Source organism: Pyrgilauda ruficollis, unplaced genomic scaffold (genome assembly GCF_017590135.1).
Source record: "Pyrgilauda ruficollis isolate IOZ18807 unplaced genomic scaffold, ASM1759013v1 scaffold59, whole genome shotgun sequence".
In the NCBI taxonomy this organism is placed as follows: Eukaryota; Metazoa; Chordata; class Aves; order Passeriformes; family Passeridae; genus Pyrgilauda; species Pyrgilauda ruficollis.
In genome coordinates, this window is record NW_024527599.1 from 4,856,644 (window position 1) to 4,866,827 (window position 10,184).

The 10,184-nt window shown below is 59.8% G+C and overlaps 2 protein-coding genes across 3 annotated transcripts in view; both read left to right on the forward strand.

Annotated features, from left to right (window-relative positions):
- Window positions 1–224: 224 nt before the first annotated feature.
- SCARF1 (scavenger receptor class F member 1) lies at window positions 225–6,423 on the forward strand. Its single transcript, XM_041482860.1, has 11 exons — window positions 225–588; window positions 1,271–1,332; window positions 1,592–1,693; window positions 1,804–2,329; window positions 2,765–2,983; window positions 3,067–3,195; window positions 3,293–3,396; window positions 3,594–3,705; window positions 3,783–3,907; window positions 4,047–4,184; window positions 4,491–6,423. Exons 1-11 carry the CDS (start codon window positions 494–496, stop codon window positions 5,495–5,497), a joined length of 2,619 nt encoding a protein of 872 aa, XP_041338794.1. The 5' UTR covers window positions 225–493; the 3' UTR covers window positions 5,498–6,423.
- A 3,206-nt stretch (window positions 6,424–9,629) lies between these two features.
- Window positions 9,630–10,184, forward strand: part of SLC43A2 (solute carrier family 43 member 2) — a 31,138-nt gene continuing 30,583 nt past the window's right edge. The window contains exon 1 of one of the 2 annotated variants that reach the window (XM_041482452.1): window positions 9,630–9,870. The gene's annotated coding sequence lies outside the window, so the exon portion shown is untranslated. The remainder of the gene's footprint in view (window positions 9,871–10,184) is intronic. The other variant, XM_041482450.1, reaches the window with a different exon arrangement.

Genomic DNA, 10,184 nt, shown 5'->3' on the forward strand with positions numbered 1-10,184 from the left:
AGGCCAACATAGGTCAGGCTGTGTTGCCATGGGGGACATGGGGACCCCTCCTCTGAGCCCCTGCCAGGAGCTGGCAGTGCCATGAGGTGGCTCATGGGGTTGAGGCAGGGGGTGGCACTGGACACCTTGTTTGGGTTGGGGGGACATTGGCTGGAGCAGTTTTGGGGGCAGTGGAGGATGGCACAGGAGGAGTGGGGTGACACAGGTGAGATGTTCAGGCAGGTCCCACCCCTGTGTGGCTGTGTTGAGCCCCTGGGTGCCCCTTTCTGTGGCAGGGCCAGAAATAGCCCGGGCAGCAGCATTCCCTGCTCCCCCTCCCCGCCGCACCCTGACGTCTGGATCGGGGCGCCTCCTCCCGCGTTTCCTCAGGAAAAAACCCAAGGCTGGAGGGAGGAAGAGGCCGCCCCACGGGTGGGACGGGACAGACGGGACAGAGGGACACCAGCGTGGGGCTGGGGAGCCACCAGGACTGGGGCCCTGGTGCCCTGCTGGAATGGAGAGCGCCCGGCCCATCCTCTGCCTCCAGCTGTGGCTGTGGGTGCAGAGCTCTGCCCAGGAGCTCGACCCTGAGGGCAGGAACGTCTGCAGGTAGGTGCCACGGGGGTCCCCACCTGTGCCACTCCATCTCCTGGGGCCTCTCAGCAGCCCCAGAGGGTTGGTGTCCGTCTCTCCTCCCAGGGACAGAGATGTGCAGCCTGGCACGGGGTGGGTGCAGACTGGGGTGGTGCTGGGGAGCGTGGCTGGGGCATGTCTGGGCATTTGGGGCATCAGACCCCTTCTCCAGGGCTTATTTCTCATTCACCTTCAGAGTGCAGGGCAACGGGGCAATATGGGACCCATGGCAAAACTCATTGTGGGGAAATGTCACTGTAGCAAACCCCAAAGAGCTTTGGGACTGGTGTCCCCTGAATTTGTTGCCACGTTGTCTCTCCCATTGTCTCCCATCAGTGGTGACACCTTTCATGGCCTTCACTTCAGTGCCTCATTTCTTCACTGCTGGTGAAGCTTTGAGCCTCTCCCAGGGCATGGGACACCCGGCACACCTCCGTGGGGACATTCCCAGCACTTCGGGCAGCCCAGCCCAGCCCAGCCGCCCACCCGGGCTGCAGCCTCCTAAATTTCCTTCTATTTTTCTGGTTTCCTTCCGGAGCGTTGCCCTGGGGGCCACGCCGCCTTCTCGGCACTGGGGCAAGGATCGCTTCGCCTTGGCCGGGGCCGTGGAGCCGCCCTGGTCCCCCGCCCTGGCTGACACCCCCGGTCTCTCCCGCAGGTTCCCGGCCGGCCCGGAGTGCTGTCCCGGCTGGAGGCAGGAGGGGAGGGCGTGCACGGTCGGTGAGTGATGGATGGGGTGAACCCCAAGGCATGGTCCCCACGCTCATCCGGGTGGATTCTTCTGGGTGTTGGGGGAAACTCTGCAGCTCTCCATGAGCGGTGCCAGTGGGGAGCTCCAGGTGCTGATGGTGCTGCAGCTGAGCCAGAGGGATGGGATGGTGCTTTCCCCGGGAATGCTGTCCCTAAGGGAGCTGGGTGGGTGGCAGGTGGGGTGTGAGCCCCGACCAGAGAGGGCTGAGTGCCTTTCCTGCCACGACAGCCGTGTGCGAGGGGGAGGACGCCTGCAGAGAGGGCGAGGTGTGCGTGAAACCCGGGCTGTGCCGCTGCAAACCCGGCTTCTTCGGAGCAGACTGCAGCTCCCGTGAGTGCCCTCCCCGCGCTCAGCCCCTGCCATCCCCCTTTAAAGCCAGCTGGATGCTCGGGGGGCTGCCGGGCTTCTCCCCATCCTGCCTGTGTCCTTTCCCCTCGCAGGCTGCCCCGAGCAGTACTGGGGCCACGACTGCAAGCGGAGCTGCCCGTGCCACCCCAACGGGCGCTGCGACCCCGTCAGCGGCCACTGCACCTGCGACCCCTACCACTGGGGTGGGCTCTGCCAGTTCCCCTGCCAGTGCGGCCCCCACGGCCGCTGCGACCCCCTGACCGGCGCCTGCCACTGCGAGCCGGGCTGGTGGGCTCCGAGCTGCAGGAAGCAATGCCAGTGCAACCCCTCCACCTCCCACTGCGACCCCCTGAGCGGGCTGTGCCGCTGCCTGCCGGGCTGGTGGGGCAGGAGGTGCAGCTTCAAGTGCTCCTGCAACGTCTCGCCCTGCGCGCAGGAGACGGGCAAGTGCGAGTGCCTGCCTGGCTATTGGGGACCGGCGTGCCAGCGGCACTGCGACTGCGGGCACGGCTCCTGCAGTCCTGTCACCGGCCACTGCAGCTGCGAGCCCGGCTACCAGGGCAGGAGCTGCCGGGACCCCTGTCCCGCAGGGAAATACGGATCTCAGTGCGTGCACAGGTGAGATGGAGGAGCAGAGGGATCCAGCGGGCTGCAGTCAGATCGTGGGGGAGGGCACTGTACCTGTCTGTCCCTTTGGCTGGGCAGGGAGACCCATCCTGGGTTTGGGCATCCCAGGGTGGATGCAGCATCAGAGTTGCCCCAAAAGAAACATCTCGCTAATGCCAGCAGAAAGTGTCACCCTAAAATCTGGTCGTCCTTAATCTTGCTCCCTATGGTGGTAAAGCAGCATGTCCCAACTCAGAACATCCTGTGATTCTGCTGCCCTCCTCTCCTCTTGCTACCACAGAGCATTAGGCACCACCGTGTTTCCCCTCAGTCCAAAATGATGCTCAATGATTTTGTGGTATGAAACCTGCTTTTTGTGGTGTGAAAGCCGCTTTTTAGGGGTACAAGGGTGGGCGTTGTGACCTCAGTGCCTCTCTGCCCACACAGCTGTGGGAGCTGCAAGCGCAGCCAGCCCTGCTCACCCGTGGATGGTTTCTGCCTGGCCTGCCAGCCTGGCTGGAACGGGACCCTCTGCAAGGATCCCTGTGCTCCTGGATTCCATGGGGATGGCTGCCTCCAGCCGTGTCCCCGCTGCCAGCACGGGGAGCCCTGTGACCCCCAGAGCGGGTCCTGCCTGCGCTGTGACCCCGGCTGGACAGGACCCAGGTATGTCCAGGGTGAGGCCCCTGGTCCTTGGGGGTGTCCCTGCTCTGGGGTGCAGTCGCTGATGCTTTGCTCTGTGTTGGCAGCTGCAACAGCTCCTGCCCCATGGGCACCTTTGGTGATGGCTGCCAGTTCCTCTGCCCCGAGTGTGTTTCAGGGAGCTGTGACCCTGTGACAGGAGTTTGCATCTGTCAGGCAGGCTACTGGGGAGACAGGTAACACCAGGAAAATGCTGGGATAACGCTGGGAGTGGGGCTGGGCTGGAGCCTCACTCTTTCTGGGGGCATCTCCCTCCTTTCCTCTCTCTTCCAGCTGCAACGACACCTGTCCCGAGGGCTACTTTGGAGTGAATTGTTCCTCACCCTGCCAGTGCTCCCGGGGGACCTGTGACCCTGTGCAGGGTGACTGTGTGCTGAGTAAGATAAACACCACATTTACTCCTTGGCGCTGGGCAAGGGACAGTCACATCCGTGAAGATGCTGGGGGGCTGGGATGCATCCTGGTGCCTCCTGGCCCCACTGGGAGCTGTCAGCTCCTGCTCTCTCCATGCAGGGCTGTTCTGTAGGTGTCACAGCCACAGGACATGCCAGACTCAGCCCATCTCCTCACACAGGTTTGAAGGACCATGGAGCCCTTGCAGCTGCCATCCTTGTCCCTCTCCTGCTGCTGCTGCTCTGTGTCGCCTGCTGCTGCTGTGGTGCCAGCTCAGCAGATGCCAGAGACAGGTATTTTTTCACATTTTTCAGCCTTTGACACAAATCCCCATCTCCTGTGTCCCTTGATGTCCATCTCTGCTCTGCAGGGCAGCTGTGCCAGATGATGATGTGGTGGCCAGGATGAAGCATCACGTGCAGGGGGTGCTGGCCAACCTCAGTGCTCTCATGCCCTGCTTTAATCTGGGTACCTCGAAACTTCCCAAAGTCACAGGTGAGCAAAGCAGAGCTGCCGACAGCACTTCCAGAAGTGCTGCACTCTCTGTGCTGTCTGCCTGGGGGGAAGCCTGAAACCCTGCTCCCCCCAGCACCCTGGCGTGCTCAAGTTCAGCTGGGTCTATTCTCTTCCCCAGTCTCCCATCACGACATGGAAATCCCATACAACCCCAGCTTCATCGAGCCCCCATCGTCTGCATGGGTGTCGGACAGCTCCTTCTCCTCCTTCGACACCGACAACGAGGGACCCGAGTACTCCGTCCCGCCCAGAGAAGGTGACGCCCATGGCTGCTCCTCCTCCTCTCTGATCACCTCTGGGGTCAATCCTGGCCGTCCCAGGGAGCTGTGCTTGGCACAGACAGTGTTTATTTCCTTGTCCTTCTTTTCCTGTCTGCAGGGCTGTGTTTGGCTGCGTGCGATGGGACGTGCCCAGTGGGGCAACCCCATTTCACAACCTCCTCCCTGGGAAACGATCCCAGGGACAATCCTATTGCATCAGCTCCTGTCCCAGTGTCCCCAGTAATGTCCCCGGGCAGGGTGGCAGCTGCGGCAGCCGTAACACGTGTCACCTTGTCCCACAGGCATCCCGCTGCTGGGCGGGGCTGAGCTGCAGGACGGTGCATCCCCCCCTGGCGAGGCGCTCCCGGACCCGTCCGCCTTCGACTCCGAGGATGTCTCGCAGCCCTTCGCCATCCCCCGCACCTCCAGCATCGCCAAGGCCAAGCGACCCTCTGTGTCCTTCGCCGAGGGGACAAAATTCGGGGCGGCCGAGACCCCCAGCCCCAGCCGGAAGCCCAAGGCCCCGTGGGGCCCGTCCAGGCTGACCCCACCGCCGGGGGACACGGCAGCCGAGCCCCCCAGCGAGAGCCCGGCCAGCGATTGCTACGAGAACCCCGAGCCCCTCGGCAAGGGGGACGAAAGCCACCGGCCATCGCCTCGGGCCACCCCGGGGGGACGCCGCAGGGTGGTGTCCAGCACCAGGCATGTGGCCCAGAGAGTGGAGGCGCTGGAAGCAGCTGCGAAATGCGGCAGCTGGGAGGCGAAGGGGAAGGAGCCCAGTGTCACCACCATCTACATGATGGTGGGCACGGCCGGGCAGGACCCCAAGGCGGAGGGGACTGGCGAGGGACCGGTCCAGGCTGTGCTGAAGCGTCTGGGCAGCTTGCAGAGGGGCAAGTGGGCTGCGAAGGAGGAGCCCAAGGTGAGGAGGAGCATGGAGGCCATCCAGAAACCTCCTCGCCGGGCCCTGGCGCAGCGCAGGGACTCGGAGAACAGCTGCAAGCAGAGGGACAGTGTGCCGGGGGCTCCTGCCGAGTCAGCTCCTGGCAAGCAGCAGCATCCCGCTGCGAAGAGACTGTCCCTCCTCCTCGCATCTCTCTCGTCAAAAAACACCGGTGCCCAGGACGGGGCCAGCGAAACCGCAGGTGCCACAGAGAAGGGCAAAAGCCAAGAGTTAGTTGGCAGCCTCGAAAGGAAGGGACAGGCTGCCGCGGAGGAAGAGCCGAAATACGAGAACGTGGCCAGCAGCGGTGCTGATTCGCCCTCCGGCCCCGGCAAAGAGCTGCCGGCCGCCCCCCCGGCCACCTGAGCCACCACCCTCGGGCTGGGGCCGCGGGCAGCCGGGGGCCGCTCCGAGCTGTGAACCGGAGGAGCCTCGAGCCTTCCTGGTGACCCCCTCTGCTCTGCGGCCTCGCTGGGGCCACAGCAGGGACAGCCTGTGGGGCTGTTTTCTTCTCCTCCCTGCCCTACCAGCCCCACTCTGCACAGCCCCGGGGGACAGCGATGCTCTGGATGCTGTGGTGGCACCCTCAAGTCCCTGTCACCACTGGGGACATATCCAGTGCAGGGCTGCTGAGTGCCCAGCTGGGAAATGCATGCACAAAATCCAGTCTCACCCCATCAGTTTTCACCTTTCCCTGTTCCAATTCCTGTGATGCAGCTCGGAGCCTCTTGCTGGAAAGGTGTTTCTCGCTGAAGGGGATTATTTTGTGGAGCTGGGCTGAGGAGAGATGATGGGCTGTCACAAGCAGCTTCGGAAAAAAATATTAATTTTAGCTGCTTATCTCAAAGGGTATCTGGGTCTGCCGGGGTTTATCTGTGTGGCTCTGGCTTCTGTGGCAGGCCCTGGCTGCCTTTGCTTCCATGTGGAAAACCTTGTGGCAGGACACAGGGTGTAGTGACAGCCTTTTAAACTCCACACAGTTCCAAGCTGCAGTTGTGCAAACGTGGCAGCTGGGCAGTGACCATCAACCTGTGCACCTGGCGCCGTGCTGATAAGGAGGGAAGTTGCCAGGAAAATGGGATTTCCATGGGTGCCCTAAGCTCCTGCCACCTCCCACGCCTCATTCCTGCTGTGGAGGCAAGCTGAGATGCCAAAGAGGATTTGCAGAGTGATCTGGTTTTAGATGTATCTAAGTAGTAGAAGGTTTTTGTGTATTTTTTATGTTATTTTGCGTTATGTGAAAGCCTTGGAATGAAAATTAAATGCCCTTCAGGAGATGGGTTTCCCAGCTACCCTTTGAGTCAAAGATACAACCAGGAATATTCTTCAGAGTGTGGAAACTGTCAGCAGCCTTAGGCTTTCTGTTTGGGAATTTTTTTTTAGATTTTCTCTCTCTATTGAATTCTGAATTCTCATTCACTGAGCTGAGCCCTGTGCAGAGCCCAAGACAGGAGTGCAGGAGGAATGTGAGTGGGCTGTGAGTGTCCAGAGCCCCTCTGCTGCAGCCTGCACCTCACACATCATGTGCAGAGCTCCACATGAATCCTTCTGGTCTGGCACTGCTCAGCTTGGCTTCAGGGTTTGGGGTGTTTCAGAAAACACAGTGGGTTTTGCTTTTTCCCTTTTGCTTCCCATGGGTGCTTCTCCACAGCACAAGGCACCAAATTCTCACAGTCTGACCTGGCTGAAGCTTCCAGTTTTGCAGCCAGCACAAAGCACCCTTTCCTGCAGTGGAATCATCTGCTGCTGTGATTATAACACCAAATATTCTGGCATCCAAATAAAACTGCTCATCCTGGCAGGACTGGAGCAGCAGCCTGTTCTGCACGGGCTTGCTTTTGTTTTGACACCATTTTATGACAGCGGCAGGGACAGTCCCACATTTGATTTATAAGCAGCCATTTTTTTTTCCCTAATGGGATGGATATTTTGAGCCTGTGAGCTGAGCAGTGCTGTGCCAGAAGTGAACGTCACATGAGCCAGTTCACTCTGGGTGCAGCATGTAAATAGCTGACAACAACCTGACAGCCTCAAACCAGCGCCCGGTTTGAGAAAACCTTCCTTGTCCATGGAGCCAGGATGTTTCCCCTGCTTGAAGATGAAGCATCTTGGCTGTGTCTGGGCAGTGAAAGGGGAACGAGCTGCAGATTTCCAGCGTGTGGCTGCCCATGCACGCTCCTGCAGCGTGGCTACGCTGGTGTCTGCTTGCTGGGGATGCTTCCGTCGGCTGTGCCGGCGGTTTAGCTCTGGGTGTGGGAGGTCAGCAAGGCAGATCTGGCAGGGGAATCTCTTCCCGTGCTGGATTTCTGACTTTCCAAAGCTGCTGCAGTGTTTGGAAGGCAGGCAGTGGGAAGAGATTCACGTGCAGGTGCTGTCTGAAAGCAGAGAGGTGTCTGTGTGCTCTGCTGGGGCAGCAGCAGAGGCTGGAGCTGTTCCTGAGGTCTGTCCCATGGTGGTCTGTCCTTGTCATCCTGTCAGCCTTGTCATCTCCTTTCCCAAACTGCCTAAGCCTTTGAAGAGCACCACATCATTTAGCCCAGTGCCTGTGCCAGAGCAGGAGCTGTCACCTCCCTCCCAGCTAAACTCATTCCTGGCCAGTTTCTAAAAACACGTCTCTGTGTCAGTGCTTTTCTTCGGCTGCACTTTATTTTTTTTCTCCCCATGCTGTTTACTCAATCCCTGGGGTATTTATAGCTGGCCACGGATCACCTGATAGCTTTTCTCCTTCTAGGATAGGAAAACTGAGCCCTCCCTGCTCTTGCTGAGGCAAAGGGTTCCCGTGACCCCAGACAGCCTCCGAACCCTCCTCATGCTCCTCCCCGTCACAGTTTGTGTTTCTCGGACACAGCAGCCAGGTCTGGGTGCTGAGGTCTCCTGGGTCTCGTGCTGCCTCAGCCTTCTTCTACCTCTGCTAAACACCTGGCACCGATCCAGGCTGCCTTGTTTTCTTTGGGCTTTTTGTTTGTTTGTTTGCATTGGCTTAAATCCACTTTTGCAGCTGTTGAAACGTTTGATCCCTCTTCCACAGCCAAGGCTGAGGAGTTTCCTCTTCCCACCCGCCACAGGGATGGAGTGGTGGGGACACGTCCGTCTGTCTGGGGCCCTCTGCTTCCTCTGGGGTGTTTACCTGCCACAAATGCTGTTTTCATCTCCTTTGGCAGAGAAAATATCCCCTATAAAGATTCTAGGGATTTATGGCCATGTCCTCTGACCCAGGACCTCCCTATTGAGGGAAGGATTTATGGAAGGTGTAGAAATACCTCAGAGGAATGCTCTGAAAAATAATTTAACAGAAAAAAGAAAGCAGAGTTGTGGTGAAGTCAGATGTGAAGCTGGCTTATAATGATATTACTTTATTTCATGAAGCTGGGCTGCATCCTCAGCAGTGTGATCAACAACTTTAGTGAGGGGATTTTCCCCCTTTACCCTGCCCACCTAAGATACCACCTGGAGTATTGTGTCCAGCTGTGAGGATTCCAACATAAAAAGGACAGGGATGTGTTGGAGCAAGGCCAGAGGAAGCAACAATGATGATCAGAGGCTGGAGCAGCTCTGCTATGGACAGGCGGAGGGAGCTGGGGGTGTTCAGCCTGGAGAAGAGTGCAGGGAAACCTTATAGCACTTCCAGTGCCTGAAGAGGCTCCAAGAGAGCTGGAGAGGGACTTTGGACAAGGGATGAAGTGACAGGACAAGGGGGAACAGCTGACAGAGGGCAGATGGGATACTGGGAAGAAATTATTGGCTGTGAGGCTCTGCCCACAGAAGCTGTGGCTGCCCCACCCCTGGAACTGCTCAAGGCCAGGTTGGATGGGGCTTGGACCAACCTGATCTGGTGGAAGGTGTCCCTGCCCATGCCAGGGGGTGGAATGAGATGATCTTTTAGGTTCCTTCCAACCCAAACCTTTCTGTGACTCTTTGAATGAGCTGTGTCGTGGGCTGGGGTGTCTCGAGGGCTCACTGCCCCTGTCCAGCTGTCCCATGACGGTGGTCAGCCCAGGGCTGCGTTGGATGCCTGTTCCCAAAATACCCTTTTAATGGGGTGGAGCAGTTTCTCAAGTCTCTCCTTGAGCAGGACAGGCAGACTTCGCAGGACAGATCCGGTGTCCGTACCCACAGCAGACGAGCCATGCCGCGGTGCCGTTCCCCACACGGCTCCCGGTACTCGGCGGGGCTGTCCTCCCTCACAGCAGCCGCTGCGCGGTGAGCGCGGTGCGGCTCCCGCGGCTGCCGCCCGGGGCCGGCGGAGACCGGCGGAGAGCGGCAGCGATCCCCGCCGGGCGGTCCCGCTGTCCCCGCGCCGGGCCGGGCGGGGGAGCCGCTTCACCTCCCGCCGCCCATCCCGGGTTTGTCGCTTTTCCCTGGAAGGCGGCGAGCCTGACCAGCGCTCGGGTGTGTGTATGTGTGAGGGTCTGTGTGTGTGAGGGTCTGTGTCTGTGAGTGTGTGGGTGTGGGTCTGTGTGTGTGTGTGTGTGAGGGTGTGTGTTTGGGGGTGTGTGTGTGTGAGGGTCTGTTGGGTGTGTGGGTGTGTATGTGTGTGTGAGGATCTGTGTGTGGGTGTATATGAGGGTCTCTGTGTGTGTCTATGTGTGTGAGGGTCTGTGTGTGAGGGTACTGGGAGTACCTGCAGACCGGGAGGGTCCCGGGCGATATCGAGAAGTACTACAGGAATACCGGGGGAATCCCGGCGACTACCAGAGGAGAAAAATATCAGCGGATACCTGGGGGTGTGAGGTACTTGGGTGAGATATCAGCGGATACCGGGGAGTAGATATCGGGGATTACCGGGGAAGAAATGGGGAGGTTACTGGGAGAAGATATCGAGGGGTACCGGTGGGAGAGAGCGGGGGATACTGTGGGATCCCAGGGGAAGATAGCGGGGGGTCCCGGGAGGAGATATCGGGGATCCCGTAGGGGGATATCGGGAGTATCCCGGGGGAAGATACCGGGGGGATCCCGTGGGATATTGGGGGGGGGGGGGCCCGGGGGGGGGGGGGGGGGCCAGACCGGGGCCCCCCCCGCGCTCCCCCGTGGTTCTTCCCAACCTCATCCCCCG